This window comes from Asterias rubens, chromosome 18 (genome assembly GCF_902459465.1).
Source record: "Asterias rubens chromosome 18, eAstRub1.3, whole genome shotgun sequence".
NCBI classification, from domain to species: domain Eukaryota; kingdom Metazoa; phylum Echinodermata; class Asteroidea; order Forcipulatida; family Asteriidae; genus Asterias; species Asterias rubens.
Genome location: NC_047079.1, coordinates 6,142,890 through 6,170,225, shown reverse-complemented (window position 1 = coordinate 6,170,225; position 27,336 = coordinate 6,142,890). Strand labels below are relative to the sequence as shown.

At 40.3% G+C, this 27,336-nt stretch overlaps 1 protein-coding gene across 4 annotated transcripts in view; it reads right to left on the bottom strand.

The window, feature by feature from the left end:
• Positions 1 to 27,336, bottom strand: part of LOC117302214 — a 43,324-nt gene that overhangs the window by 7,199 nt on the left and 8,789 nt on the right. For 3 of the 4 annotated variants that reach the window (XM_033786036.1, XM_033786037.1, XM_033786035.1), the window contains exons 2-13: positions 18,744 to 21,350; positions 15,877 to 15,925; positions 14,090 to 14,207; positions 12,805 to 13,792; positions 6,208 to 6,277; positions 5,567 to 5,747; positions 4,610 to 4,676; positions 3,893 to 4,467; positions 3,076 to 3,245; positions 2,192 to 2,347; positions 1,633 to 1,759; positions 1,163 to 1,237 (exon numbers count right to left, since the gene is read on the bottom strand). In XM_033786036.1, the coding sequence (XP_033641927.1) occupies positions 1,163 to 1,237; positions 1,633 to 1,759; positions 2,192 to 2,347; positions 3,076 to 3,245; positions 3,893 to 4,467; positions 4,610 to 4,676; positions 5,567 to 5,747; positions 6,208 to 6,277; positions 12,805 to 13,792; positions 14,090 to 14,207; positions 15,877 to 15,925; positions 18,744 to 21,339 (5,172 nt within the window). In that variant the 5' untranslated portion in view covers positions 21,340 to 21,350. Of the gene's footprint in view, positions 1 to 1,162; positions 1,238 to 1,632; positions 1,760 to 2,191; positions 2,348 to 3,075; positions 3,246 to 3,892; positions 4,468 to 4,609; positions 4,677 to 5,566; positions 5,748 to 6,207; positions 6,278 to 12,804; positions 13,793 to 14,089; positions 14,208 to 15,876; positions 15,926 to 18,743; positions 21,351 to 23,970; positions 24,034 to 27,336 lie in introns of those variants that run through there. The other variant, XM_033786038.1, reaches the window with a different exon arrangement.

Sequence of the window (27,336 nt, the reverse complement as noted above, 5' to 3'; positions counted from 1 at the left end):
TTTAAATACTACATAGGGTGCGTTCGTTTAGCCTCCCTGGGTCGACCCTGGTCTGCCCCGGTACATTCAAACAGCTTTGACGGGGCTCACCGGGTCAGCCCCCAGTGCCCTGCTTGTGGAGTGGGTCACTTGAGGGTGACCTGAGGTGCATGCCGTCACCATGAGAGGGCGAGTGTGATCATTCGATTAGCTCTTGTCAGGGGCTCACCCAAGTGAGTACTGCGAGATCGAACCAGGGAAGCTTATCGAATGCACCCATAGTAAACTTGCGGGTTCAACCATGTATGTTATCTCTTTAAAGGAATGTTGGCTCTGAAAAGAGCCGTGTGGTCTCGACAGTTCGAACAGTATACTCTGCTCGTCTGCTTCCTCCTGAAGACAAGCAAGGCATACAGGGCCCTATTTCATAGAGCTATGAAATTTCTTCCTTGATAAAAACAGGATTACCAACCAAATTTTCACGTGATTTTTAGGATAAGCAAACAACAGCTGAATACCAGTAACAAGCAATATATGCAATACATGGAAATTTGGTTGGTAATCCTGTTTTTATCAAGGAATAAATTTCATGCTAAGCAAATTTTTGTGCTTAGCAGCTCTATGAAATTGGGCCCTGCTCAGAGCCAACACTCCCTCGAAAGAGATATTACACATGGTTGTTCCCGCAAGTTTACTGTTTATAGTTATTTCTTATTCTCCACACCATGCAAAGCTTCAAATACCATTTAAAAACATATACAATACAGATGTGACAAAATACCAGTCAAAGAATATTATGATACAATTTGATTTAACTCTTGATCACAACACCGGAAATAAATATCATACCTGAAATTTTCGACCGACACTTCGGTCTTCATCAGCAGGATGACGCGGATGTTGAAACCAAGACCTTGCGGACATGTGATCCCAAGACCGCGTCATAGACTCCTGGGAGTTTGTACCGCCCCCTGTCTCGGTTCAGGGAGGGTTTGTAGGCTCTGATGTAGGCTGCCTCCTTAACTCCCTTTTGGAAACCTCTCAAGAGGACGAACTGGGGCGGCGGTGCTCCAAGTATTTTCAGTGTTGTGATCAAGAGTTAAATCAAAACGTATCTAAATACCAACACAGATGAACTTTCACGCTAATGATAATATGAGTACTTATTTCTACAGGTACTTACCCTTCTTAGAGCCTTGAGTGCATCCATGGCTGTTTTATGTAGAGGACTCTCAAGCTTTGCCTGTTGTCTTATCGCCTGAAATAAAAACAGCACAGATTACAACAAAACTGACGACGTTTTCATCCAATAATGAAATCATTTCCTAACCTGCCCAGCCTGCGACTAAAATGTTGTTGTCTTAGTGCAAAAAACATTCAACCTCTCATGAAAATGCTCCATGCAAAAACGTCATATCTTGGCGCATACTTGTTGTTTTGGTGCACCTAGGCAATTTTAGGGGAGATTATCTTCAAATCATAAGTACTTTTTAGGAGGACTTTTTTGCACTGATACAACGGTTTTTGTTCATATGTTTCCCTCCCTTGGTAAGGCACTCTTTTCTTTGTGCAGCGCTTAATAAAGTCTTTGTATTGTTATTTTTATCTTAAGCCCCTAAGAAATGTATTTCCCCCCAGTTTTAATTCTTTTACCTCGAGAAGCAAGGGAAGTCTAGTTATTCTCTGGAACGGTAGCATAAGAAACGACTGGAGATCAAGACTACAGCATGCTGGGCTACTCTCAAGGAACCTTAACACCTCAACGAAGGACGGATTCTTCCTGCAAATTAACAAAGAGACAAATGTTAGTAAAATTCCAAATAACTGTCAGGTGCTTAAGGAAACAATATCTGAGACAAGCAGATTATACTGTTCGAAACACTGAGACCCCACCTGGGCCCAATTTCATAGAGCTGCTAAGCACACAAATTTGCTTAGCATGAAATTTCATCCCTGATAAAAACAGGATTAACCACAAAATTTCAATTTGTTTCATGTTTCTTGTTACTGGTATTCAGCTGTTCACATGGAAAATTGTTTGGTAATCCCATTTTTATCAAGGGAGAAATTTCATGCTAAGCAATTTTTTTTTAAATTGGGCCCTGCTCTTTTCAGAACCAACACTCCCACAAAAGAGATTTACACATGGTTGTACCCGCAATTTTACTATTTATTTGTAGTTTCTTCCTAGATATTTGCGGCAATGTCTTACTTGAGTTCCTCCAGAGTCTTGATTTGGTATTGGTTGTTGGCGCAGTACACGATGTAGGAATTGAAACCACCTTTGTCGAAGTGCTGCAAGAGAATGTCGCACATGTCGCTGATGATGATGTTGTCTTGTTGTCTCTCTTCAAGGTCCAACAGCAATCTGTTGGTAAACAAAGGAACGATGATTGTTTACACGAGTCTTGGTAAATAAACAAATGATGACTGTTGACATCCGCATACATTACTTCTGCCAATATTGAAAGGTCAGAAATAGGAGCACCTTAAAGTGGAATCCTATTTTTAATTTTTCACATTTTTTTTTCAGTGAGATTGCCTAACATCACAAGGCAATACAGCCACTTCAATGTGAGTGCTACACTTAACTAATTTTGGCTATCAACCCTAATTCAACTACCACCAGGTGCACGTTGCCACCCACTCCTTGGGCTGAAACAGGTAACCCCTTTCACAGTCCGTAAGGATGTGGGCATGGGTATCATCACCTCCCCAACTATTTATGAAGCGTTTAAAGCTAAGTGTCTTGCTCAAGGACATAATTGTTGTGACTGGGATTCGAACCCACATTCTGCTGCTGACAACACCAGAGCTTGAGTCCGGCAACGAAACCTATGGTCAGCAATGCCCAGTGTAAGAATCGTACAATTCGAAGTTAAAAATACAATAAAAGCAGAGGCCACTCTAAAAGTAGCTTGTTTGTCAGAAGAAGAAAAAATTCTCCTTATTGCTCTCATTACTTTGATTTATTTGGCGATTGATACAAGAAAACAACATACACAAAGTCAAATATAAGATGCAAGTGCAAATGAGATGCGAGAAAATGTACCATTGAAAGTGCCCTCATTTCGAGACAAAAAAAAATGTACGTACTTTTCGCTAGCATCTCGGACACTCCTGATGTTAGAGAAAAGTCTGTGATGTTGGACCTTGTTGAGTAGACCCGTTGGTGGCTGGAGGGTGATGGCTTCCGAGAAGTGCTCAACGACAAGATTCAAACTACGTAGGTAAGATGCTTCAGATGTGATCACCTCAAACAGCGCCTGAAAAAATAATAATATATTTTCAATAATTTCTGTTCTTTCTGGTAATAATAAAAATAATAACACCATACTGTCATAACTTCACAACAATTATACAAATGAAACTGATAACGTTTTGACCCAGGTTTTAAAATGTTCTGATTTTTCCGTCGGTTTGACAACTTGTGGACAATGGACCGTTCCGGCTTTCCACTTAGCTCCGCCCACCGCGCACGTGAGCAAGACACGTGTACAACAAGCACTCCCAATGACATTCTGCACGATTCTGCCGCAAGTGCCAAACATACGCGCACGCATGACCGAGTTTGTCCGACCACAATCACTGCTGTGATTGGTCAAAATGGGTGAACGCGCACAGTTTGATTGACAAGCCGGATCGGTCCATTGTTCAGTAACTGACGCGCATGAACTTTAGGACTAGGTTTTATTTGGGGAAGGTCAAAGAAGAGTGACAGGCCCATTTGCAATTAAGCAAATTGAGACAATCATCATTTTTAATTTGATCATTCATTTGAAAAGAGCATAATCTACGCTTTCTTGCTGTTCAGACCCTAAGTTGATGCCACTTTATTCATTGTTGGCCTGTTTTGACTTAATTCTTTCGGACAAAAATTTTGCATTTTGAAGTAAAATAGTCTAGAACTGACCTCTTGTAGTCTCTTTTCTTCAGGCGTCATCTGCTCCAGGAGCCCGCTGTTCATGACCTCCGGTAGCTCACTCCAGTACGACCTCCTCACCGCCCCAGACCCGGCACCCCTCTGAAGCAGACCATACGGCTTTGGAATCTCCACATCAGACCCGCTTCCCCCTGACCCTTCCCCGGTCGAACTCCCCAAACTTCCCGACTCATAAATCGCATTGTTTTGTAAGAGGTTCCCCGTGTCGTAGAAGAGCTCCCCCGGAGGTTCGTAGACAGGCTCAGCCGTCTGGTAGATGTCTTCGGGCTCAAAATTCTCGCCCGTCGGGAACTGCTTCTTCTTCTGCTCGTTCTTGAGTTCCTCCTCGCCAGTTTGGTAGTTGTAGATCTCCTGCTGCGGGTCCAGGACGTGGTACTCTGGGGCGTGGATTGGGTTCGGGAGGGACTGGCTGTTTCTCTTCTCTTTCTTGAGGGCTTCTTGCTTCTCCAGGAAGGTCGTCAGAGACTCTAGGGAGGAGATGTTCATGAGGCGGAGGTAGGAATCTCGGCTGCGGGCGTCTTCTTGATAAAGCTGGAACAGGGGCTCTGAGAAAATAAGCGTCAAAAATAGGGTCAAAGAAGAAATTTCATGTGTATGGTTTGCTGACTTCAAGAACAAAACATTTCAAAACCATTCAATCGAATTCCTGAATAGAAAAATAAATAAATAAATAAAGAAAAAATTTACCTTGAGTTACAAAACGAGATCGCTGTCGGGATATCTTACAAAGTTGCTCTGTGATTTCTTCTTTGCTCTAGAAAATGGAGTCAAACATCGAAGTTTAAAAAGTTCATCTTTAAGAAGATTTAATAAATTTATTAAAAAGTTCATCTTTAAGATATGTTTGATACTTGAAGAAAATTTATTGTTCATTGTGATAGTTCATAAAAGTCAATAATCAAATGTTTTGTTAGTAAAAAAAAAAGGATCTCCTAAAACGGCATTTTTGTCACGAGTTTGAATAGTCATAAACGTTTCAATTCAATTTTCAATTCAAAACTTATGTTTATTTCCATACTTCATGAAAACAGAGTACAAACAATCTTTGTTTAAAGGAATAACCAATAAACAAAACTATTAAATGAGGCTGAGAACAAAAATAGAGTATGGAGGCATCATCTGGAAGCCGAGGCTTATGTAGGGATGCCTGGGGACAGACAATAAACGGGGACAAGAACGAATGGACAGACAATTAGAACAAAGACAGACATGATGAAGACAACAATAATCTCGCTTGTGCAGACAAAACAAGTATGAGTTGAGATACAACATTTTTGCAGATCTGTTTTTGTGATGATATCACAAAAAAGTAGAATCTGGTAGATTCAACACAGTCCAGCATTCTTCTGAAGAGGATCGGAGCAAACTGATCGAAACGTTGAGTTGTCAACCACCAGTTTTTTTCAGAACCAACACTACTCAAAAGATATCTTCACATGGTGTTACCAAAGCCGCAAACCTCACCTAATGGGAGACTTTCTGGGACGATAGAGGACAGCAGACTTACCGGGTAAATCCATTGTTCTCAGAATTTATGCGCATGCTCAGAACTACGTAAACAATGGAAATTTCCTATTAGATTCTGGTAACACAAATCCGAGGAAAGTGGAATACTCGCTCGATATATTTCAGTTTCAAACTCACCGGTATCGGTAGATTCTTGACGTGAGTCAAACTGTTCCTCTTGAGCTTTCTGTTGGGCTCGCTGTAAGGGCGTGGCACTTTGGGCGGCTTGAGTGCCCGAGAGGTTGGAAGGGGCGGGGCTGATCCAATTGATGCTCGCGGTGCATCGTAGAAGGAGGGAGGTCTCTCGTTAACCTCTTCACTACAGAAGGATGGAAGAAATTGAATCTTATATTTTTGGTTTTTGTTTAAAAAAAAAAAAGGAAAAAAAGGAAAACTACATGTAGGTGTTGCAAACTGCTTACCGACTACAGATGTCAGCATTGGGAATGGCCTCACGTTTGGACACTAGCAAAGTCTTTCTCAATGGCCAAATGACAACACAACACAAACATTTGTTGAGTATAATTTTTTTTTTTTTAACCCTTATGTGTATTTATCACTGTATACTCAGTACTTTCCACCGAGTTCTGGGGAAAAAAATCCACAGGCAAAATATAATCTTCACACCAAGTTGTCTGGACTTATGATTGGAATGCCTGGCCCAGTGCCAAGCAATTGTTTTTTGATCCTACAGCCCTCAGTCTTTCTAAATCCTTCATTTCGGCAAGGTGAATGTAGAAGGATTTTTTTTAGGGTTAAAGGTTGAAGGTCAACTGTACCTCTTAGGTCGATAAGAATCATCCTTCTCGCCTTCCTCGTTGGGATTGACAGTCCACGTGAAGGAGAAACCTGTACATAACAATAAAATTTAAAAAAAGGAGAAAAATTAAATTAGCAATCTTATCACGTCTGACTGATCCACTTGTTGGAGTACACTGCGGCAAGTCATTGATTCCTTACAAGAAATACATTATAATAATAATAATATAGAATATTAATCCACAAACTACTCCGGTGGGATTCGAACCCACTAACCAGATGTACTTCTGGTATGAATGGCTTTTGAAGAAAGGAGAAAGTCCGCCTTACCACATATAAGCTGAAACCGCTTTCTTGAACGTCCCATGTTTGAACAAATTTAAGTATACAAAACCACACACTATGTACATGTGCTGGTAGTCTAGAAAGTGTTGGTTTGAAGAAAAAACAAACTCAAAGTGTCAGGCCAATCACCAGGCGACTCTCCAAATGTCCTCAACCACACATGTACAAATCGGATGCTTTAAAACATCAGTGATGCTTGGTACCAGACAGGTTTGTTTAACATTTCCAATTTCGAATGAACTGGTGGTTGAAAGCAACTGAGCATGGACAATATTTGAAAAACTGCACAATCGTTTAAGCTGAAACTCCTTTGATTGATCTCTTCAAACTGTGCTATAAATCTACATTGTATATTGGGTGAGAGACTGTCTACATCTCATCTGAATTTAGGAACTGACCAATAGCTGCACCTTAATGCATGTAACCTGAGACATGATTGGCTAATGCTGCACCTTAATGCATGTAACATGAGACATGATTGGCCAATGTTGCCACTACACCAAACTTCCTGCTCATGTGATTGGCTGGGTGTGACTTCACTTCAATGTGATTGGTAAAAAAGTGACTCTCCCTGTCTGATTGTGATGGAACATTCTGTACATGCACATGATGTAATCTCTTTATTGGCTTTATTCCTCCACGGCAACTTTTCCAACCTACAATGTACTGTTTCTGTACTACACTCTTCTACCTATACAATCATATGTGCTTACCTACTACCAACAAAAATCATCAAGAAAATCAAACATTTTGAGAATTGCTTTTTTTGTGTATAAATAAAATGTTGGTATAAATTGTTATCTCCAAAAGTTTTATTTAAAACTTGAATTAAAAGTCTCCATTATACAATGAATATTGTTTGTGTGTTATGCTGTTGAATTTGTTTTTTCTTATTATACAGATTCAACAAAACCGAACGCATAGCAAACAAAGCATTTTTTAACTCTTTTTGGTTTCAGGATGGTCGGTACTTTCAATTTGGAAAATGCTGACAGGGAATTCACAATTTGCTCCAACCCATAGGAGCGACTTGTTATTAGCAACAAAGTGGAGTAAAATAAACAACCACCCAAACCATCTCTGACCAACAACTTCCTTTTCCAGGGTGGGCCCAGGATGTAGTTTTGTTTTCATTTTGGATCCTACCACCAACCGAGGCAGTGACATTGGTTGGCAAAGCACAAAACAAAGCAAGACAGACTCTAATTTGTGAAAACCACCAATATTAGGGCTAGATAGCTCGGTTGGTCGAGCGCCGGCACGTTAGTCTGGAGGTTGCAGGTGTACATCAAAATGACTCCTTCAAAGACATAGATCTTTCATTGTACATGACATGTAGCGTGACCTACATGTACCTCCTGCATGTATCTTAATCTTGTGCAATTTTTGTTGTTTTCTAAACACACTTCTTGTACCGAAAATGTACAAACACACTCACAGCATTCTCCATTCACAGTAGTCGGCTAACCGAATGCCACTTAAAAAACCTGAGTCACAGCTGATTTTGGTTGTTACATGTACATTACAACCAAAATTAAAGGCAGTGGACACTATTGGTAATTACTCAAGATAATTATCATCATAAAATCTTTCTTGAGTACGAGGTTGATAGTATAAAACATTGTGAGAGACGACTCCCTCTGAAGTGACGTAGTTTTCGAGAAATCAGTAATTTTCCACGAACTTGATTTCGAGACCTCAAGTTTGACCTCAAGTTTAGAACTTGAGGTCTCGAAATCAAGCATCAGAAAGCACACAAATTCGTGTGACAGAGGGTGTTTTTTCTTTCATTATTATCTCGCAACTTCGACGACCGACCGATTGAGCTCAAATTTTCACAGATTTGTTATTTTATGCATATATATGTTGAGATACACCAAGTGTGAAGGCTAGTCTTTGACAATTACCAATAGTGTCCACTGCCTTAAAGGACAATGTGTCTATATTCTTCTGAAAATTGTGTATGGTTTTACACTTTTTTCTCCTGACTAACACAACAGACTAAGTCCAAATTTCCAAAGGTTTGTTATTTCATGTTTATGGTTGATCACGAGAAAAAAACATTAACACTGTCTACAACTAATTTGTCAGGTCTTCCAATTCTAAATACAACGTAGTACCTTTAAGATTGGCGGTAAGCAATAGTTGACAGCTTTACTGTAGCAGCCCTGGGGTGGATTTCACAAAGAGTTAGGGCTAGTCTTATCTTGAGTTATGACCATTTACTCGCCCTAACTTAGGACTATCCATGCAATTTGTATTATCTCCTAGGACTAGTCCTAAGTAACTCTTTGTGAAATCAACCCCTGCTCTCAAAGTTGTATATAGGAAGGCTATAAACTTTGGCAGGGTGACGGTCAGAACAGAAGGTTGCTGTACCAAAAAGATGAATCTGTATTTTATGTGAATATCTGCTGTCAAGGTTCTATTATAAACTCTGGCGGCATGTCAGTTCTAAAAACGTGAATTCATATCGGAACTGAGAGTGGCATCATTTCCTACTTATGGTGACTGTACTAAACTGCACCCACTGTGTTACAGGGGTGATTCCTTCCATCATGCCACTTCCTATTCAAAACGACATTAGTTGCAGACAAATTCAGGACTTCTAAATCAATAATAAATGCCTGCAGGGCTCATCCTATGCACAAACTAATGTATCAATATGCAAAAATTACGTCCTATACACACAAATTTCAGCCGATATGCCCCCCCCCCCACCCCCATTGTTTTGGTTACTTATAGGCCTTATCAGGTAATAAACATCAAATTCACAAAAAAATCATCAAGATAAAATATGAAAACAACACTCTGGATAGTTTTTATGATGGGTTTTGTAAATTTTGTACTTTTTAACTTTATTGCCTTTTGTGATTATATTTCTACAACTTATATTTTTACCATTGTTAATGACCCTTTCAGCTTTGTTTTGAAATAGATACCAATTAAAATAAATAAAATAAAAAATAAAATAAAAAATAAACACAGCAGGCTTTAAAACTCCAAGTAGAAAACATTCCAACGACACAAAGGCACTAAAATAACTTTTGAGGAAATCCTCAGAAATCACCGGCCTGCAGTTTACATCAGTGTTTTTTTACTCAAGATGAACACAGCTCAATCATTCAGTGGCTAACTGACAGCTTTAAAGAGGCTTAGAACAACAAAGAATAAGACAAAGAACAACAACAAAAACCGATGGATGGATCAAGTCAAAACTAATACATAGACAGAACAACAATAAGACAACATTGTGGGGAAGTCTCATGTTCAAAACAAATGAGGATAATATATCAAAAGCCAGTAGAGGACAAAACAGAAATGAAAGTTGCATGTTGAGTAATAACGGTAATACCAACGGACATCTTTGCCGTGTAAAATGTTTCTTCAGAACTTGCATTAATTACTGTTTATTCTTCTACTGAAATGAAATGTCATTGGCGATTGTTTCCAAAACTTACCAAAGGATCTCATCCTGATGTAAACACTTAACTTCCAGAAATATTCCCTCGGAAATGTTCAATTCATCAAGCCAAACAACAACAATAACAGTACATGATTTGCATCCATCGAACAGTTTGTGGTGCTTGGACAATCTGTGAATTGTTCAACTTCTTTTCACAATTGCTGAAGACAGGATATGACATCATGTATGTATATTTGTAAAAACCGATTTGGCATAATTCATTTTCAATGTGTTATTTTTTAAACACAGTAGGCAGTGTGGTTCATATCACGCTTATTCTAGAATCAAAAACACTGGATTATAATACAATGAGTCACACTGTGAAGTGAACCGGATCGTGATGATACAAAATATTCACTACAAAATCATGGGTCATAAAAAAGTATTCATTAAATTGTGGATTGCAGCACCAAATATAGATGAATTAGGCACAAAGACAACACCTTAGAAAAATGTAAAATGTAGAATTTTTAAAAGGAAAAACACCATTTGATGTACTAAATGAAATGGGGCAAGCTTTTAATCTCAAAACTTATAAATTTTAAATTTTTAAAACTCAATTTTGATGCCCTCAGGCAAACTTTCTTCTTTTGTAAAGCATGTTTTATTTTAAAATCTTTTATTTTGTGTGATTTGAATGTCTTTTAAAATTGTAAATTCATAATACAATTCGGTCGATTGACCGCAAATTTTAGAATGTTTAAAAAAAAAACATAACCACAAACCATTTTAAATTTACAAGTGGGTCTTCAAATGCACTTTATTTGACTTTGAAAGTTTTTCAGATAGAAATATTACTCTGGAGGATTGGGGCTGGCGTGAACTTTATAATGCGTCATATTTCATAGGAAGAGGAACCTTGACACAAATTCACTTTAAAATCTCCAGTCTACCCAGATGCACCACTTGTTGTCGAGCTGGTTGGATATTCCCATGTCAAACTCTTATGTCACGTTACATTTGTTCCTTCCTGACACGCTGTACAGCCTGAGCTAGACAGTTACTGTCAATGCAATTGAGCTAGACAGTTACTGTCGATGCAATGACTATATGTACAACCATGGACAACTAACGTACACGTACAGTATACGTACATCAATGCTTTGCATCATACAAGTACTGACCAAGTCAGAACTGTCGGCTCTCGTTATAAAGAGCACTGTTGTTAAGAAGAGGTTCCATTGTTAATTTTTGTATGTTTTTCCCTAATTGTTACTTTGCTTATTTGATCTTTCATATTATTTTTTAGTGTGTGTCCGGTATCCCTCGGCTTGGCCTGCACGTTCTTGTCATAGAGAGACCGGCTTTGGCGGGACTTTCTTTGGCTCAATGCTGCAGGTCTGTTGTGGTTTCCCTCCTCTGATTTCTTCCCATTGTTGTTTGTTTTTAAATGGTGTTATTATTATTGTTTGTTTAGCATTAACTGGATATGTACATGTATTGTGTTTACATTGTCTCTGCTGCGCCTTGAACATCTGTAAAGATTGATTTGGCGCATTACAAATACCTACTATTATTATTATTACTATGCTTATTAAGAGTACATTCCGGATGTCCCAAATCTCATGTCTGCTTTGTGTTTCTGTGTTTCGCTACATGTATAAAGGGGGTAATTTGGCCAGTTCCAGCAATCTTGTCATAACGAGAGTCAACTGTACATTGAAGCCTTGTGGGGCGTCCTGGACCCAAATTCTGGACCAAAATATTCAGAAAATTTCTAGGCGTGTATGCTGCACGTTCACCATGGATTTGCTTTGTTACGCCAATTATGTGCTAATTGCGGTTTAGCCAGCATTTACCCTTGTTGACGGTAACCAGCTTTATGAAATAGAAATTCTGCTAAGGGCCGCTCCGTAAGCACAAAACGGCTGCTTAGCCTATATGTTTTACAAAATTAGGCCCTGACTCAACCATTGTACCTTGCAAATTTGCTTATTGAGCTCAGCTCCGTGACATACTATTACAATATATACAGACAGTTCAACTATTGCTTCCTCCAAACAACACCATGTATTTTATGACACAATAACATCCAAAGAGTGTCAGAACAAAACCACATAGGTCAAAGGTCACAATGGATAACACCTCTGTGTTACCTTCTGACAATATGTGTACACACTCTGATGACTACCTACCGGAAATGACCAAGCACAATTGACAATCAAAACTGTGGTTTGTATGAGTTTATGAGCAATCAGAGTGCCAGACATTGTTTGAAATCTCCTGAACTTGGCATCAGTTATGAGTCAGTGTAGGGAAGTATATATAGCATATTGTACGCAGGTGAAAACTCATCCTAAACTACATCAGGAAAGTGTGTACCGGATTCTCTGATAACAACAATTTATTTGTTTGTGTGAGGTACTTGTTTTTTTTCTTTATAGACCTGGATTATTCATTGAAGGTCATGATTTACAATTTAACTTTGAATAAACAAAGTTGATTTGCTTTTGTAAGGAAAGAGTGTATTTTGGATTGATTTTTTTTTTTATAGATGTGGTATTTATTTTGATGTGGTAAAAACAGTACACAGTCAACCCTCCCTGAGTCTGACCATTCAAACTAGGCATCAAGTTTTTTTTTAATAGCTGTGATGACAGCCTTCAACGTGATGTCAAGTGGTGAATTCATGTACACAGTACACAGTCAACCCTCCTACTGTCAAACCATTTAAAATCATCCATTGAGGTTTTGAATGATAGATCAACTAAGCCAGCTTAAAAATATGATACCATGTGGTGAACCATCTCATGGAATTTATTTCAAATGGCAATAATTTCATTTAAAAAAAATCTTAAAGCCTCACCATCTTCTTTCACGCCATCTTCATGGAAACTGTTCAAGACGCCGATGTAGTCCGCTGACGTACTCGAGACGGGTCTGTGATAATCAGTTGAAGCACAAGACACTGGCCGGTCATAATCAGTGGACACACTGGACGCCGGGCGGCCGTGCTCGGAGCTCTTTCCTCGGATTCTACGATAGTTCCTTGGATCCGACTGAACACTGGAGGATTCCTTGGAGACTCGTCGACTGGACTCGGCGGACCAGCCATCGTCCGATTGCTCGCATGAGGTGTTTGAGTCTCTCTTGTTAACTTTTTGATGGTTGGATTCCGGGAGGTTTGGAATGACATCAAGGAAGTCACAGCTGGAATCACTGTCCTCAGTAAGAGTTCCTTGCGAGTGTTCGCTGCGGTCGTTGTTGTGGGACACGGAATGATTCGACTCAACAGAGCTGCTGTTCCTGAGGAATAGCGGCATGTGGAACTCAAAAGCCTTCCGTCTGTGTTCCTTTTCAGACCCGTGGAGCATTCGCGACCTCATCACTTGCATCTCGATCTCGACCGGAGCTTTATCCCGCTCCTCCTCCTCCAAGTTATCCTCATTACCTTCCTCCTGAGGTCCTGTAAGACGTTGAGATCCTTGAGGCAGTTGGACATCCTCATAGCTATCTCGCCGTCCGCTGCGACAAGCTGCCAAGTTCGAATAAATACATTCATCTTCACCATCCCCTTCGACAACATCCTCAAGTTCTTGTCTTAACTTCTCCTCCTGGCTGGTTCCACCGCCATCCTCCTCATTGTCTGTAGATAGTGGCAGCGGTGGGATATCGTTAGAATGTTTTTTTGAGGGTACTGGGACGTTGACATAGGCTTCGTCATCGGACGACGAAAATTCCTCATCATCGTCAACGGAGACATTATCTATAAGAGAAGAAATGGTACTGCCAGCGGAACTCGCCTGCGAGAGTCGGTTACTTACAGCCGTGGGAGAGAGGACATCTTTGGAGGGCTGTGAGAAAATACACAAAATATGCAATAAGCCCCTGGAATCCCTTGACTATCTGGAAGACTGTGTGATTCTATTTTCTCTCGGTATATGGCAAGTATATTGAGATAAGCATTGGCAGTTGTCAACTAGCCGGGTTTTATTATAACATCCAAGATGGACTTTTACACACTTGAGGGCTTTAAGGCTTGGGGGGGGGGATAAAAAAATTGAATTTCTTTTGTTCAAGGCCAAAAAAAACCCAGGAATTCATCACATCCCTGCTACATGTACATGGAGGTTCATAGAGCCTTGGCATACCTCTACGACAGCGTCTTGTCTTTCCAAGCCTCCTAGCTTGGCCGGGGCTGTCTCATGCTGCCATTTTCTACTGCAGGTGCCGCTGTAACGATTTGTATCTCTCCTGACAGCCAGTCTCCTGATTGAGAACCCAAAAGTTAGTAATAAGTACATTGTGACATTTGTGGTTTACACATTTCAATATGCGTTAAGCACTGTGTACAGACCACTATTTTGCACATCCTGCAGCGCACTTGCCCTTTTTCCATTTTGGGGGTCAAAACATGCACAAAAGGATTGTATTTGTGTTTACACGCACATTGGTGCGTAAACACATGTACCATCCTTGTGTGCACTTTTTGACCCTTAAAATGGAAGCGCGGGCAAGTGCACTGCGCGTTGTGCAATGGGTCTACACTCATATCAGCACTTTTCCAAGTCCTGAGAAAAAAACACACACAACCATACTACTTGGGTGGGATTCGAACCCACATCCAGCGTCATTCTAGAGCAGATGTCTCACTACTACACCAAAGAGCTTACCCAGTAGCAAGAGGCAGCTGACAAGCTGACAGCAGCCAATCTCTCTCATAAACACTGGTTTAATGTCTATGATTATGAATTGAACAAATCAAGAAATTTTAGATTCAGTAAACTAGACGACAATACTTATTTTATAGTCATTGTGAAATCAGAGGTTAGCTTGGGAGGACTTGAGCCCACAACCCTGTGATTGCAAGTCCTGCATTCTAACCACTGGACCATGATTGGGTGGGTCAACATACATGTAAAATCCATTCATGACTCCGAAACGCCGCTTAAAGGGAAGGTACACATTTGGTAATTACCCAAAACAAATATTAACTTAAAAAATGACTTGGTAACGAGCATCGGAGAGCTGTTGGTAGTATAAAACATTGTGGGAAACGACTCCCTGTGAAGTAACGTAGTTTTGAAGAAAGAGGTAATTTCTCACTAAAATAATAAAAGACTTCTAGCTAGAAGTCGTTTATTCCTATCTGAAAGCACACAAATTCATCCAACAAGGGTGTTTTTTCTGTCATCATTTTCTCCCAACTTCGATGACCGATTGAGCCCAAATTATCACAGGCTTGTTATTTTATGCTTATGATGGGATACACCAAGTGAGAACACTGGTCTTTGACAATTACCAAGCGTGTACAATAACAAAACACAGCACAGGAAGCTTCAATTATCACCAATTTGGCAACCAATACTCATCCCAAGTAGAACTAACTAGTGAGCCCCTCTGATACCTGACAATTCTAAACATCCCTCCAATAACGACTAATTGCTCATTCAAGATTAACCAATCAGTTTCACATTTAAATGTCAAACAGGAGGCCTTAGCGGTTACATAATTAAGCCGCCCCTTAAAATAGCTTCTTTTTTTTTCAGATGTGATGTTGTTCCAAGATGGGACAGATGCTCTTTAAAGCATGTGGCTGACATGGGTACAATCTGCCAGACCTGTGTCTGAACTTTGTCGAGGCATAAAGCAGGATCCAGGTCTTGGGGTTGAGGGGAAAATCCACAAGAAGAAGGGCAATTTTAACAAGACCAGATTCAAAAAGAGAAAAACTCCAGAACAAATTAGTTTTAAACCTAAAACCAGGAAAAAAGAAAATAATTCAGGAATTGGTAAAGTGAATGTTATTGCAACGACAGCAACTGGCGACAGAATTCATGGAAACCTATCCACATTGTGCTTACATATTTCTCAACAGTCAAATATTCATCCAAAGAAAGCGTCCAATTTGAAATGATCGTGTCCTAAATGTACTCACCGAGGTACGTTGCAAAGCATGTCAGTCACTTCGCTTTCTGAAGTGGAATCTGAAAGCGAATGGAAAAGAAGAAAAAACATTAATAACAAACAATTTTTGTTTTAAGAGCAGTGAATTGTAACATACACACCAAATTTTCATGTAGTGGCTTTGACGTGAATTTGACGTCACAACTGTTTTCGCAGTGATATTCGCAAGAGAGTTGAGCACAATTATTCATATATGTTATTCATTTTATTTGAATATGTGACGTCAACATTCGTATCGCTTTCGCATTTGCAGGAAGTATGAACGAGGCTTTACTGTCGGCGGACAAGTGTATCAAGTAATGAATGCAAGAAGAACACACTCAACCCTCTTACTATCTGACCATTCAATATCAACCTCATTGTGGTTTTGAACTAAAGATGCACAATGCAGCACTGGTGTCACTGTCAAGTGCTGTACAAAGTTGTACACGATCAGGGCCAAATTTCATGGCTCTGCTTACCGTAAGCACAAAATCGGCGCTTACGGAAGCAGGGAATTCTGTGCTTACAGCAAGCGTGTTTCACGATCTAGCGGCGAATTTTGGCTTCTGCGTGTGCGTACTCCACTTTATTAGGCATTCTACGCTTACAAGGCTAGCGCAGAAATTCGGCGCTTGCACGTAAGCGGGGAATCGTGATCGTAAGCGAAGAATTCGGCGGTAAGCAGAGCCATGAAATTGGGCAGTGTTCTGTGCAGAGTTGCGCCTCCAAACACAACCCATATGGTGGTTTCAACTGGTTGTTCTATGTATCCACGTTTTAACTTTCTGGAAAAAAAAATACCAACTTCATGGAAAAAGGAGGTCACTTCTCCGAATCCCTCAGTTACCCCCAAACTGTTCGTCATGACTGGACGTCCTGGAAAAAGAGACTTTACAGAGCTACGGGGCAGTCGCAGTGCTACGGCCATTACGTAGTTACACCACCCCAAACTTCATGCTAACCTTGTGTGCTGTATAGTCTCATGTGTCATTGTCCATTAAGTTTCTAAAAATACTTGACACTTGGCAGTGAGGGATAATTCTGTCTTAGTCCATCTTGTTTTTAATCTGGTCATTGAAATATTTTCAAAGGGCAGATGACTCCATAGAAGGCATCTTCAAAGAAGCGATTCATGTAAACAACTTTCAGTAAATGGTTGACATTTTATCACATACATGTACAGTAGATTTTCTGGAATGCTCTGTAATAAGACCACATAAAAATGACTTGCTATTTCCTTATGTTTCCGAAATATGAAAACCATCTTGTTTAAGTTTACTCATGCTAAGATTCATACTGAACTATTTTAAGACTTGCATTTTACTGTGGTACAGTATGTAACTTGTCTTTTAGGCATATCAGGTTTGTTAGATGAGTCCTGCAACCTGTCAGCGTTAAGTTAGTCTCCGTTTGTCAGTCAATAGGTCAAAATCATTCCCAGACGTGGATAAAAAAAACATGTGCAAACAATTTATGGAAATGAAATGAATTTTTTCAGTTTCTATTTTGGAGATTTTTTGTGCACCAGTCACCACACCCCAATTTTAATCCTCCGAAAAGACACCCTCACAGGAAAAACGGATACCTTTCAGACGAGAGATACACTGCACTTGATTCAACCCAAAGCAAAGACAAAACCCTATTGTCATACACTTACCATTTACAGTACATGAAGTTTTAAACAATAGCTGGGTGTGTACACATTCACAACAAAAGATTTCCTCAAACTCAGCAACTAGCTGCACGACTTTTCAACAATGGACATCCTCTAACATCAGTTCCCAAAAGCTCTAAAGGTATCTCTCATGGAATCCCTCCTCATTTACAAACTTCCTTTCTCTGCGGTCTGTCCACTTCGCTGTCCAAGATATTATAACTTACGACCCCCCCAATCAGCCAAGCTGTATTATTTCTGATTGCTGAGACTGAGTCATCCCTTTATATAAGTGGCCAGGTTCTAAATAAAGACACCCCTCCCAATGTGCTGCACATCATGCATGTGGAAATTAAGTCGACTCATTATTGGGTAAGACTCGTAGCGTGCGCAGGAACGAGGGAGTGTTCCTGTGTAAAAACATGCACTGCCTGAACACGTCGCAAGGTTCGGTTTTAAATAAAAATGTGACAGTGTTTTCCTTCAGGACATTGATGTAAATGAATTGACAACAAAATATGCTGTGTAATGTATTGTTTTTGATTGATTCACTGTTAGGTCTGTTTGGTTTGATATGAAACTAATTTCTGAGCTAATTTTTTTGAAAAGCTGGGCCCAATTTCATAAAGCTGTTAGGCACAATTGCTAAGCAAAATTTGAGTGGGGCACCAGACGATACAATTTAAACTTCATAGAATTTGAGGTGTTAGCCCGTTTCTGCTAAGCATGATTTTTTTTTTTTATCAGTAGGATTTTGAACTTGGGCCCTGTTATAAACATAAAGTGGTGTTTAGCAAATTTAAAATGCATGTAACAATTATAAGCGTGTAAAGCCACACCACCTAAACCGTGCACTACACTGTATATCACACAAGGACACTGACTCGCAAAAGTGGTGCAACTAAGACAATTGTGATGATGATGTCAGGGCCCATAATCATGGCTCTGCTTGCCGCAAGTAAAGAATCATCATATTTCACGGGTTAGCAAGGGTACATCCTGTCACTAGGCATTCTTTGCTTACACAGCTAGCGCAGAAATGTGGTGCTTGCACAGTACAATGCAGGGCAGACAATGGGATCATTAGTGCAGCATTTGGCGGTAAGCAGAGCAATGAAATTGGGCCCAGGTGAATTGAGTCAAAACTTACAAAAGTTACATTTCAGTCATTATCAATACTACCGGATCTATTTTGTACCTACCTGTATTTGACGGCTCTTCATTCTCTCTGATGTTCGTATCCTCAACCTCTTCCGACTTCCCATTCTCGGTTTCGACCGCCTCTGTACTCCTCTCTGTAAGACTGAACTCATCGACGTTCGCTTCTTCAATCTCTTCTGACTTCCCGGTTTCGACCACCTCACTACTTCTCCCAGTAAGGCTGAACGCATCGTTGTTCCCTTCTTCAATCTCTTCCGACTTCCCATCCTCGGTTTCGACTACTTCTGTAATCCTCCTTGTAAGGCTGACCGGATCGATGAACTTTGGGAGAAAGACCTCGTAACTGCCCGGGTGCGTCTTACTACGTTCCTTTCTTAGATTCTCCGGAGGCATGTTTAGGGCATCCGGGTGTTTGCCGACTGACAACTCCTCGTCTGGCAGTTGTTGCTGCGTTGAGACGTCAGCGATGGAATGTGTTTCCAAGATGGCAGTGTTTGTTGTTCCTGACTGATCACTTAAGATTACATCTGTTCCTTCCGGGTGGTGAGTCGTTTCCTCGTATCTTAAGGCATCTGTTTCACTGAGCGATTCATTTACTGATTCAAGATCAATGTCTCTCGGGGAGACTGACCCGTTATGGTGGCCTGCAACTAGATCAGTACTTTCTTGTGGTGGTGCGGCCGGTTGTTTTTGCTGGCCGAAATGACTGTTTTCCTCGTCTTTGGATGCCAGCTTTTGATTTAGGCTAACTGACCCCATACTCTGACTCCTGTCAGGGGTTATTCCTGGCCTCTTTTGCTGGCCGGCTGGCTTGTAATTATTGGCTGGGAAATTTTGTTGGCCTTCATGGTCATTACCTTTCTCCATGAGTGTAGCTGGCCTAGTTTTACGGCCACCTGACTCTATGCCTTTCCTCTTCCCCTGTAGAGCGACTGGTTTTGGTGGTAGGTTAAACATTGGAGTGACATTTCTGTATGTGTTGACCCCGAATGATTGCTTGGGTTTAGTAAGTTCTAACGCATTCTCCTCTTTGTCCGCAGACACTGTACTGGTTTCCTTCACCTGCTTCATGACTCTCGGCTTCGGCGATTGGGGACGCAGTTTGTTATTTTGTAAGGTACTTCTTGGTGAAACAGCCTCGTGTGATGCACTTGGATTGGGAATGACAACATCCTCGTAGTCAAAATCTCGAGACGATGACCTAACGAATGAATTCTCCCTATCCTCAGAAGTACTGGGCGAGATCGGGGGAGGCCGCGGGGAGAGTTCTAGGGTACTATTTGGTGAATCAGGTTCCACCGATGGCGTAGCATCGGGTAGGACGATGTCCGTGTCGACAGACTCCATCTCCGAGATCTTCTCTGAGGAATCCTCACCTTCAGTAAGAACGGGAGACGGAGAACGCAGAGGGGGAATTCGAACGCTGGACTGAGGAGAATCGAAGAAGCAATCTGAAGACATTGACGACACAGAGATCATATCATCTTCAAGAGGAGCTTTCTTATAGAGTAAACCATCTAGTGGTACATTGACATACGAGTGTAACCGACTGAGACCTCTCAAGTTAATATCCACACCGTCCGTGTTTTTTGGCGCACCCTCGCCGTAATCTGATCTGGAGCAAGTCCTTGATCTGGGCTCACTTATTTGCGAGTCTCTGGTTCGAGTCTCTTCCTCGATCAGTTTCTCAAAAATGGCTGCCCTCTCTCGGACTTTCACATGCCGAGCCTTGGCAGACTTTCTCTTTAGACTGTTTGTGGCCGTGTCGCTAATTTCACCCTCAAGCTGTACCTCACTCCGAGGACTGTGGGCAAGATTAGAACTTTGGGGCTGATCGGGTTTGTCAACAGACTGCTTCTGATCCATCTGAGGTAATGGTTTTGAGTCGTACACTTCAACAGGGGACAATGCTGTTTCAGAGTGTTCCTCAGGGCTCACTGTTTGGTCCACATTTTTCATGTCTGTAACAAGGGAAAGACCATCTGGATAGATACAGGGTAGAGACTTTCGTGGAGCGGGAACCGGCCGCTTGAATAATTTTCTCTCTGGGCTCTCCTCCCTCTGTTGCGTTGGCGACACACTGACACTTTGAGACCTCACTTTCACTTCGGCTTCAACTTCCTGAAGTTTCCGCCTCGCAAATAAATTCTCTGAGCTCGGGGATCGTTTATACATCAGATGTGGTGGTTTGGGCGGTAGCTTTGGTGGTGGTGCTCTCGTTAAAGGCCTTTTAGGACTGGACTGAAGTTTAGCCGGTGGCACCGGTCGTGTCAGACGTTTATCTGGACAATGACAGGATGTCAGGTTACTGTTTGTTATGCATTCCTTTTGATTGCGATCTCCGTTAGCCACCGTTTCCTGGAGTGGAGTCGAGTCATCCTTGTTGACATCCTTTGGGCTCAGAAGCTTTCCTGGGTCCATGGACTGGACGACGTCATTGCTGTTGATTTTATCCTCCTGAGTACGGTGCTCCTGTGCTGGGTCATCACCAGCCATCATGTCTGTTGCTGGCCTCCTTGGTGCCAGGCCTTCTTGTGGAGGTAAGTTACCTTCTTCCATACCATCTTGTATTATTGTTGGGGCGAGGTTGCTTGGCTGCGCGGCAGGCGTTTTCGTCACAGCCACGCTCTGTGCCATAGTGTCGCATTCTGGGGAATGAAATAAAACGAGGATTAGAATAACAGTCCTTGTGTAAACAACATTCACAAAAGTAGGCCTGGAACTCCATCTTTGAGAGGGCAGGGCACTGTTCTCGGCCCGGTTTGCCAAAGGTTAAACTGCATGCAACACTCAATGATTGTGCGGACGCATGTCCACTAATATAGATTTTACAACGAGTAGGGCCTATCATGCATACACATGTATGGTTAATATACATTGTGTACAAATGAGAAACAATGTTCCAGTACATGTAGCTATTGATTCTATCGCATCAATTAATGTCACATGGCAAACACATTTGCGTGAGTCAATTCATTTACTAATGTATGAGTGTCTACAATGTAAATGAAAACAAGCAGTCCAAATATTGTACAATGTAGAGTGCATAATAATAATAATAGTAATAATAATAATAATAATAATAATAATAATAATAATAATAATAATAATAATAATAATAATAAAACCATTCTTATATAGCGAATATCACCGTGAGGTCCCTATGCGCCGTAAACCCAAAACCACACAGAAGTGTCAGACTTACTCTGAGAGCATCAAGTATGCAAACCAAGCGATACATATACAAATCGGTTTAAATTACTTAGTTAAAGTATGGTTAAAGGTATTATACAGGATTGGTAGAATAGTCGCAGACAGAGTTCATGTTTTGTGTGATCGACTTTACACATGAAATAATAAGTTAGTGAAAAATTGGGCTTAATCCAGTGAGTGCATCCAGAGTAAAGTTGTGAAAAACAATGCACAGTTTTCAGCATGCAAAACACATTGTCTTCAACTTGATCGAAATCCGGTGTTACGTTTTTCTCCTGTTTTGTGACAGATTTCTCAAATATTACCTCATGTTATGACTATCTCTAATGACTTGGGGTGGTTCTAAAAAAAACCGTTGGTGTAACTCAATTTCGATCAGTATGCTCTGATCGTCTTCTGGAGAATTTTTTAAAATATTTTTTATTGCAAACTTTTCTCCAGCAGACAATCAGAGCATACTGATCGAAACATCGAGTTAAACCAACAGTTCTTTTCAGCACCACCCCAACTCATTAGAGTTAGAGATAGTCATTACATGGTGTTACCGCAAACCTTTCCATATCGTATTTCCACCATGCAAAGTTTCAAATCCTAAATATGACCTACTTTCAGAGGGAAATATTTCACAATAAAAATGGTTCTAGTACATCAGTCAGTTTTCAGACTAAAATTAAGTTTGCAATCCTTACCGATCAAGCAAAATACCTTTAAGTGTCAGACCAACTTCCTTCCTCCATGGTCAAATTCTATCCAAAATCATCCCGTACGCAAACAAGTGTATCAATCGGTTTAAATTACTAAATTTAAACGCTGCCCAATGTCATCCCGATGCTGTACAAGGTAATGAGAAGGGCTTCCCCCTGCAATGGCACACCGAGCCCCAACGAACAAAAACCCTGTTCGATGACTCAACCACTAGAGTCCATTGAATTTGTTTGGATCAATCATTCATCGCAGCATGTGAATACACAAGCGGTCCAATTCACCAGTCACAGAAAAGTGGAAGTATATGTGAGCAGACAACAACAATACAAAACCCCCTTATCTCACAACTCAACCCACACATAATCGGTCGTCAGTAAGGCAATTCAACCTGTTAATTATAAGAACAGGATCAATGCAACACAAACAGATGTAGAAATGAACGCTCGATGTTCAGTTTGCAAAAAAACACAACCCCAAAACTTGCTTTTCTCACAATTCAACCCACTCGAGGTCGTAGTCAGAAAGGCAACGGCAACTCAAGCCGTTAATTACTAAAACAGGATCAATGGAATGCAACACAAACAGATGTAGAAATGAACCAAAAAAAGACGAAAAAAAACAAAAAAACAATAACAACAATGCAAAATAAACACATTGTGAACTCAATGCCTAAGGGTCCTTACTGTATTTTCAATTTCACATCTTGTAATAGTTAAAGGGAGGGTCTACCTTTGGTAATTACTCCAAAAATTAATTAACCCTGACCCTAACCCTTAACCCTAACCCTAACCCTAACCCTAACCCTAACCCTTAACCCTAACCCTTAACCCTAAACCCTAAACCCTAACCCATACTCATAAAAACTGACACGGTAAGAAGCGCTGCAGCTCTTGATAAAGTGTAATACTTTAAGAAACAACTTCCTTGAAAGGAATGGGGTTTTAACAAGGATTAGAAAACATTTCAATCTGTGAAGCATTCCGCAGGAAACATTTCTCAGATAATTCCAGTCATAGATTATTCTTCTTTCGTGGACATAACCGCTCCAAATTGTTGGCGATATCTCAAAAACACAACCACCTTTTGAAATGAAATGTTCACATTTTAGTTTCATTGTATATTATCTATTTTAATAGAACTAAAACAAACAATCAAACAGCTCAAAAAAATCAAAGATTTACTTTCCCTTAAGGATCGAAAACCAAAAGTGAAAAAAAAACCATGAGACATGTAACACTTACCCAAACAAAAGCCAAAGTTAAATTTTCAAAACCAAACTGTCAGAAACGCAGTAATAAATTAATAGTAAATTACCACTAACAATTTAGACAACTGATTATGTTAACTCACACAATCTGATTCATTACTAATGAACAAGCGATATCCTACATATAGTCGACTCATCAAAATCGAACGCCATCCCTAAACATCAACATAATACAGTGTTCCAGCCATTGCACACATTATGTTTTCCATTTCGTCGTCCAAACTCCTGCAGTCGCTGTTAAAATTCACAGTTGAAAGTCAATTACTGGTTTTCTCAGCTTGTCCACCGAGTGGGGCATGATTCTTTTTATGATATCAGTTGGTTCACTTGGTAAGGCTCTGTTATTGATCTCAGGAACACATGTCCTTTGGACCCCGACAGCCAGCTGGGGTCCCTCACAAAGTGGGGAGAACCGTCTGGCGATATCATTATGAATATTTATGCCAATTACAAGAATTATATAATGCATATTTATTGGCCTTGACGTTCGTTCTTGAAGGGGCACAGCAATTTCTCTCAGGCAAGGGGGCACTTCCATGAGGAAAGTTGTAAAATTGTATTGGAACTTTGCAGAGGGCAGCAGAGCAAAAGCACAGGGCACCACGGCAATTGTTGTGGGTGCTGTAGGAAAATTTGGAGGCATGTGTTTATATATTTATCGTTTTGAGAAAAAGTCCATGCATTTTTTTTTAAGAAAGGCACAATCAAGTGAAAAAAAAAACTTCTTCCTAAATGTTATAAAATATATATAATGAAGGGCTTTTATGCAAACCTTTGATGAGGACTCAACTTTACACTGGACTGCAGGCTTGGGGCCAGTGATTGATGCAAAATCACTGGACCAGTAAACTCACGCCTTCTGTCTTTCAATTTTAACAAATTATGAAAATTGTGAAATACCTACTGGACCGCTGACCACGAGTCCAGTGGTTTGAGACAACTGGACCAGCAAGCTCTGAACCAAACATGCCGGGTGGTCATACCCTTTTTTTAAATGAGCTAATTGACTAAATATCTTTTCAATTACAAACCCTCACTCAAGACAATTCAAGACAGAAACAAAAATAAAATGTAGAAATGGTCTCACTTTTAAAAAGAATTTCTTGGTTTAGTGAATTTTCTTGTCTACATGTAGTGGATTGTCTTTAGACAAATCTGAAAAGCTCTACCAGTATAAGAACAAAAAGAGGGAAGTAATAAATCCACAAAGAAAGGAAAACTAATAATTATAAAAACAAACTGCTCTAATTTCCACAGAGGAAATGCAACAAAAAATTATCCTAAGAAAAATAGATACACGAGCCATTAGCAAAGCTTCCCCCACCCACCTCTTTATCCAGGGCATCAATTTTTTTACCAGATGTTATTAAGGGAATGTTATTAAGGGAATCAATGTGTGGTGAAGAGGTTTTCAACTAGTGGTTTAAGCCCAACGAGACCTGGTTCTTGATAATTTTACCGAGACGAAGTCGAGGTAAATTATCAAGAACCAGGCGTCGGCGGGTTAAACCACTAGTTGAAAACAGATTTTGATTCCCATTCATAAATACCTTTTCGGTCAAAAAACATCAACACTTATGGTCAAAAAGTAAAATAAATGCAAAAATTAAAATTTTCAATGATTTCTTTCAACACAACACCCCTCCAGCTATAAAAAGGTAAGGCCCAGTCAAGGCCCTTGGGTAAACAACTCCTTATAAGGGAATGCTGTGCGCGTCGCGCGTATCGCGTGATGTGGCACAACTGTCTCGGCCATTGCTCTCGACCAATAGGAATGAAGAAACTGTCTTATAAGCACAGGTGCAAACTCGCCTGGCACGCCCATGTTTCAACACTTTTTACTGATCATAAACAAAGGTTTATAACACACCCACGTGACGCGCTCTCCACCAATAAGAATAGCGAAACTGTCTGAGGTATTTATGAATATAGGATCAACCGCTCCTTGCTTCAACAAGGTTTGGTGCATGTCCCACATGTACAAACACAAGTATGTAAGTGCACCAAGTTTTTTTTTTTTTTTATTATCAAGGGAACTTCGCAAACTCACACAAGGGGATCATGTACAATGTCACACCAAGCTGGCAACATGCCAATCTTTCTCATAAAAACATAAAACCATAATTGCACAGTAACTAGACGAAAACTATTCTAGTCATTGTGTAATCAGTGGTAAACTTGGTAGGATTCTAACCCACAACCTTGTAATTGCGAGCCTGCAGTCTCACCACTGTTTACATTGAAGGCTCTAATAAGCTTGGGCGATATCACGATATTATCGAATATCGCAATATTAATTTGGAAACGATTTCGATATTGGTTCGATTTGGTTTTAATCGAAATATCGATATATCGCGATATATCTCGATATATCGCGATATCGATTTAGTATCGCAATATCGCGATGTATTTCCTAGCTGAGACATCTTGCACCCCATAGGTTTGGAGTAAAACCAGAAGAATAGGTCATTATAACACCTCTCTTATGCTATGATTGTCTCTTCTACAACTTTCACTGGGAGTTTGAAGACTGATGATGTCAAATTTAATTAATCGCGATTATATCGAATATCGCGATATATTATCGGCGATATATCGTGAATAAAATAATTTGATATCGCCCAAGCTTAGGCTCTAAGACTTTCAAAGTATAGGTGCCTAGTTTATACTGCAAAAGTGGGAGGGAACTGTATTTCCAGTTCCAGTTTCATAGCTACACATTCAATATTATTCAATACCTTTTCAAAAGCTGCACTACGCACAAGGAAATACCCTGAACGATCAAAACATCTCAGACAATGCTACCCAAGTAATTTGCTCTGACGTACAAAAAAGTGGGAGGGAACTGTATTTCCAGTTCCAGTTTCATAGCTACACATTCAATATTATTCAATACCTTTTCAAAAGCTGCACTACGCACAAGGAAATACCCTGAACGATCAAAACATCTCAGACAATGCTACCCAAATAATTTGCTCTGACGTACAAAAAAGGGGCAGTCCTGACCCTATTTAGTCCTCAAATTAACCCACGACACTCACATCAATTGTCACAGTGCCCAGTGCTTTTGCTGTGGTGCCATTTGCTAAGTTCCAATACAAATTAAAATTTTCTTCAAAGAAGTGCACCTTACCCGAGGAAAATTGTTGTGCCCCTTGAAGAGGGCAGTTCAAGGCCAATAGAAATTGACATTTTCCTCACAGAGTGCCCCTTACAAGAGGAAAATTGTTGTGCCCCTTCAAGCGGGCAGTTCAAGGCCAATAGAAATTGACATTTTCCTCACAGAGTGCCCCTTACAAGAGGAAAATTGTTGTGCCCCTTCAAGCGGGCAGTTCGAACTTCACGGCCTGCCTAATATATACACAAACATCATGCATACACTACACAGTGTGATTTGCAGGTACATTTAGTATTGAAGGTAGACTAACAACACTTGGCCTAGTACAAAC